Genomic DNA, 5,779 nt, shown 5'->3' with positions numbered 1-5,779 from the left:
CAGCAGGAGGTTTAACTTCATACAACTTTATCTGTCTAGTTTTAAAATTCTTTATTTTGTATGTCTGGAAATGACAGAAAATTAAGGCCTATGGTTTTAATTTTCCTATGAACACTGACTTTGGTACCGTGTTGTAAATCCATCCTAATTAAACCTCTATGTACAGGGTAAAAGCAGAGGGGAGCACAGTGTTTGTAGCTTCTCTGCTTTTTCCTAACAAACACAGCTGTCACAGTGAAGGAAAAATTAGGTATTCATAAACATCTCAGTTTTATTTAGTCACAGTTAAACTAGATTTTTGTAAGATTTAAGTTATTATTATAAATGCTACTCCTTGAAATAGCTGTCTGTAAGCTATTTTCTCTTTCTAGCATCAGATAAAGACACAGGAGTTTTGACAAGTGGAAGGCTGGAAACCTTTGCGGTAGATAGATGTCACTGGAAGTCTACCACCACGTCATTTCATAAAGAGGAGGGAGGGTGAAGAAGGGAGAAGAGGAGGGAGGGTGAAGAGAGAGAGGAGTTTTTCATTCTGCTGTTAAGCTTAAGGGGACAGATATGATTCTTCTAATGTCTGCTCTGCTGAAATGAAAAACTCACTGACAATAATCATTTCTTTGACCTACCTATCTGCCCAGTAAGGAGAAGAAGCCTGCTTCTTGTCTTAAAATGTTATGCACGTGCACAGTACGTGTCCTCTGTTTTACAGAAAATAATCTGTTCCTTTGTGAGGCTTGAAACATTAGACTGGTTTCGTTCTGCATGTGAAATTTTTGGTGCTAGGCAGATGTGTGAACCTTGTGCATTTGAAAAGCTGTCATGCCAATAACATGTATTAAACTCGTGCTTTCTTTTTTCTAAATTTCCTTATGTTCTCCCTTGGTGGCATTCAGTTTTCTGCCCAGTCCTGGTTTCTTTTTCACCTGGTTCAAAGGTGCTCTGAAGTAACCAGCAGGGCCTGGCAGCCAGCCTTTGGCTAGTCAGTTATCCATCTAATTATTTCTGAAATTCCCCAGGCTAAGGATCAACAGCAAAAAATATGGTGCAGTATATTATGTTGCAGTCTTGCTATAGTCAGCGAGATATTTAATTTGACCTGTTCTATTGGGCAAATTTTATTTAGAATGACGATTTGAACCTTGATCCCAGGTTTTGTCTGGAGTTGTTTGGAAGCTCTGTGGTTATAGGTGGTAAAATGTGGCATTAATCAGCTTCCAAAAATGAGAGACAAAGCTGCCAATGCCCACGGAGCCTAAGGGATTATAGGTGTTTACTTTCTTGCCAATCAGGAGACCCTCCTGCAAAGAAATGACTTTGTTTCAGAATCCTAGGAACCAAAAGCAAACCCAGTGAACTCCCATATCGTTGTGGCTCTCCTTAAGGAAACACAATGTCTGCTGGCAGGACAGCTCGGGTAGCGTGATTTCTGCATAGCTCTAATTTCCTGGATCCATATGAATAAGGTGCCTTGAAAGCAAAAGGCAAAAGCCCTCATGTTTTATCGTAGCCTTAAGACAGCAAATACTTCAGCATGCACAAATTTTATTAGGACTGCTTTAGTGTTGAAATGAAGTATGTGTGTGCCTCCGCTTCTGTAGTTAGTATCAAAGGGCTTGTATATCCCTGTAATTTTTACCTCATTTAAATCACACAGAGAAATAATACATTATAGAAAAATAAATTCTTCAGTAACTATGTTCACCAAGTTCTTCAGCTCCGTATGACCTGCCAGCAAGCAAGTGTCGTGTGTTTGTGTCGGATTGTTTGGTCTTAATGAGAAAAGGATAAAGGTAGCAGGCTAGATGCGTGGGGGAATTTGCTTCTAAGCCTAAAGTTTAAATGTTCTTACCCTTCTTTGTGTCATACATTACATATGAATATAAATGTAAGTTTCTTTTCTTAAGAAGAAAATTTGCCTTGGTTAAAAATAGCTATTTACCAAGCTAAGGGATATATTTTCTTCAAAAAAAGTTGATGAAAATGTGTTTTTACTTGGTATCCAAAACGTCCACATCAGTTTTTCTCCTTTAACATAAGGATTCAGTGAGAGAGTTAATCTGAAGTGCATTTTCCCCAGCTGAAGGATAAACCTTAATAAAAACAAGACACAATGTAATTCATGGAATTCCAGCACCAGGCATGAAGAGAGATCGGTATTGCTATATTCCATGAGCCAGCGAGTTAAAATTTTCTTTGAATTGTAAATATATGTTCCCAAAAGAATGTTTTTTCCTTTAAATAGGTTAGCAGCAAGGTAGTAACTGTAATGCATTCTGAGTTTAAAATGCATTTATTCCATTTAGATTCTTTTCATACTGCACAAGAAAGTTTAAAATGTTTGAACTCATTCAAGATAAAATTGTATTTTTTGACATAGAGAAAATATTTTTAGCACTATGTAGTACTCTTAAAATCATAAAGACAATAGCTGTGGAAGATGCCAAATAATTGAAGCCCTTGCTTGACTTGAACATTAAAAGAAGGTAACCAGAGAAATGAGATCCTGTAGGCGATCCTGTAGCTTAGGGATTATCCGCATTACCTCACTCCGGCTGTCCTCAGTGGCAGGATGAGTCAGAGCATCACGTACCATCAGATGTGATGAAATGAGATGCAACTCTTCTCTAAACAAAATACCCAACCAGTAATATAGATGCAGTTTGTCAAGATTTCGTGTCCTGTTTTCTGGTGTGCCTTGAAGTTGCTTGCTAACCTATGCATACATGCATATGCATCCGTGGTGTAACGTGCCTCAGGGGAGCCCAGTTTTCATAGAAATATTCTGTTCCTATTGCTTGTGCTATTTATATATAAAGATTTCGCTGAATAACACTGCTCGTGCATCCCTCCTGCAGTGTGGTATTCTTCAGACAAAGGAAGGCAAGTCACCTCGTGTTCATGTTTCATTCTACTCTGCTCCTTTCTGGCACTTGGTGACTCCAGAGATAACAGTGGTTTCTTTCTGTGCAGGGCTGCTACTGCTGCCTTGGAGGGCAGCAAGAGAACGAGGGAAATAACAGATGTACCTGCAACAAATGCACTGGGTTTTTACACGCTGTATGTTAGGGCTTGCATTCACGGAAAATGGGTGGGTTTCTGCCTGAGTTCACGTAAAGCCAGGAATGTTAGCAGTTTTCAGATTACTATAGACTGCAATCATTAGGATTGTCTCTGAAGTTAAGCATCTGCCCATTACTGAAGCGAAGTCAAAGCTTTGGAAGGGTTACAGTCAGCATGGGGGGTAGGGTTTTGATGTGATACCTGTAACTGATAACGTGCTTTCTTTTCTCCTCTAGCCCGGGTCGCTCCCCAATTTCCTTTGACAGTGAAATAATAATGATGAATCATGTGTACAAAGAAAGGTTTCCAAAGGTAAGGAATCGCTTTCTGAACAATGCATTCAATGAACTTGCAGCCAAGCTCAGAACTAAGTTGTAGAGCTCATTGGAGAAGGAGCCCCACGCTTACATCTCATTTCCAAGCAGTGCAGTTTGCTGAGGGTTTGAAGCTGCCTTCTCTGCTTTGTGTGTTAATTCTGCAGTAGAAGAAATAGATTGAATGTACAGAGACATTCACATGGAAAAGGGTGAAAAGCTTTGCATATTTGTGTATGCATTTCATATTTACTAAATTTCACATGTCTTTTTATTGGCATGACAAATGCTCACAGGAGTGAGGAGAAGGGCCGTGCTTTGCCCCTCCATATATTTGTAACTAATCCTTGTCTTTTTCTTTAAATTCCAAATCAGATCAAAGCTGGAAGAGGGATGTTTTGCTTATTTCCATATATACTTTAAAAAGCTATTTTAAAGAGTAATTTCAAAATAAGTTAAATAACATTCTCAGTATTCCCTGTATAGTTGCATTAGATTTGCTTTATACTGATCCAGACTTCTTTGGTTTTGGTAGACTTTCCATTTACATATTGGAAATGCAAAGTTTTTCTTTTAAAGTCATTCCAAATTGTACTGGAGGTTTTGGCAAAACCCAAGTTTGCCACTGGGGCTTTTGGTACCAGAGAAGCAATGAAGATAAATTTGAATTTTTAGAAAAGTCGATCTGAATTCAGTTACACTGAAATGTGCTGAAGTGATTTGCAGTGAAAATATAAGTTTTTGTTTATTAAAAAGCTGAATATTGAAATCTGTGGAATCAAGCTTTGAAAGTCAACATCTCATTGAAACAAGCGTAGAAGATCGTGTATGCCCGAGCTGCTGATATGGCCATTCCTTCCTGTTCTACCAATAGCAAAAATAGATGTTTCTCTGGAGACAGGATATCGGGGCTTATAGTGATAGAAATGTAGTGTGTCTATTGCCTGGGGCCATGATTTTCAGCTTCCATGGTCTTGCCCAAAAGTTCTGAAAAATGCCTCGTATCTTATGTCCTTACTCTGGAGACGCAGGGAGGAATACAGCCTCAGGACCAAGATATTTTTATGGTCATTTGCATTTTCAGAAAGTGTGTTTGGATTAATTTTTGTTGTTTGCTCACATGAACATAACTTTTGCCTATGGTATGCTATTTTTATTCTCAGCAGAATGCTATTGTATTTTGGAATATTTTCTAGGCCTCGTGCATTTTGGAATTGCGAATATGTTACTTTAGCACCCTACCTGCTTATGTTTTAAGTTCTGAGATAGTAAAATTTAAGAGCAATTTCTCTTTACTCTATCCTTGTAGGCCACAGCGCAGATGGAAGAACGGCTGGCTGAGTTTATTGCCTCTAATGCTCCAGAGAATGTGCTGCAATTAGCAGATGGGGTCCTAAGTTTCATTCATCATCAAGTTATTGAACTGGCCAGAGATTGCCTAGATAAATCACGTGAAGGTCTTATTACTTCTCGGTACTTTTATGAGCTGCAGGAAAACTTGGAGAAACTTCTCCAGGATGTAAGTGCTCTCTGGAAAGTAGAATATATTATTTTGATTGAAACTTTAAACAGTAAGCCAGAGCTTTGATTTTAGGAGAGACAATGTGGATTGCAGGGGAAAGGCAGCGGGTGGGGGTATTGGGAGATCTGAGTTGTTCCAGTCTGCTGTTGATCTACCATGGGTGGATTTGAGCAAATCGCTTCACCTGTGTATTTCCTTTGTACAAATGTTAAATATGCATGTGAGTAAGTCAAAGGCAGTCTTTACCATTTATGAAAATTGGGTTCATCCAGATGAAGGAAATTACTGAACTTTTCTTTCATGTACTTCAAGACTCTGAATGACTTATTAATTACAATAGTGCCTTCAAGGAGTGAAAACACCATAGTTTGTAGTTTTGCTATTAATTTTTCATAAAAGATTTTCTTGAGCTGAACTAAATCCAGTTGTGGGTTTTTTAGTACTTCGATGTGTTTTGTGGTGTTCAAAGCATATGAAAATACACAAGGGGGCACAATTTTAATGCATGCTCAGTATGCTTCAGCTACTCATTAAATATTGCTCTTTTCCTTTAAAATGAAAATAATATTAAATTCAAAAAATCACTTAGAATTTATGCTATAGCTGTTGTGACGAGTCAGTGCAATGAGCAGTTGCTGGGTCCAGACCTCCGTTTGGGAATGCCTTGCTAAGCTTTGATTTAAGGAGTTAGCAAGCTGGAAATACAGGATTTATAAAGATCTCAAATAACAGATATCTTGGAAACACCTAGAAACAGAACACCTGAAATACTTTATTTTCTGTGATGATTTTTAATCTATTTGGTGAAGATGTGTTCATATGTCATTGGTCACTTTGCCAACCCACTGGCATGAACTACGCTAGTTTCTGCCCCTTTGCCACT

At 38.3% G+C, this 5,779-nt stretch overlaps 1 protein-coding gene across 24 annotated transcripts in view; it reads left to right on the top strand.

Annotated features, from left to right (window-relative positions):
* MAST2 (microtubule associated serine/threonine kinase 2) overlaps positions 1-5,779 on the top strand; it is a 193,162-nt gene that overhangs the window by 148,609 nt on the left and 38,774 nt on the right. For all 24 annotated transcript variants that reach the window (XM_035894198.1, XM_035894199.1, XM_035894212.1 and 21 more), the window contains 2 exons: positions 3,297-3,372; positions 4,684-4,893. In XM_035894198.1, the coding sequence (XP_035750091.1) occupies positions 3,297-3,372; positions 4,684-4,893 (286 nt within the window). The remainder of the gene's footprint in view (positions 1-3,296; positions 3,373-4,683; positions 4,894-5,779) is intronic.

The sequence above is a fragment of the Egretta garzetta genome, unplaced genomic scaffold (genome assembly GCF_000687185.1).
Source record: "Egretta garzetta isolate BGI_Z169 unplaced genomic scaffold, ASM68718v1 scaffold145, whole genome shotgun sequence".
Lineage (NCBI taxonomy): Eukaryota > Metazoa > Chordata > Aves > Pelecaniformes > Ardeidae > Egretta > Egretta garzetta.
Note: the sequence above shows the minus strand (reverse complement) of the source record. Positions and strands in the feature narration are given on the sequence as shown.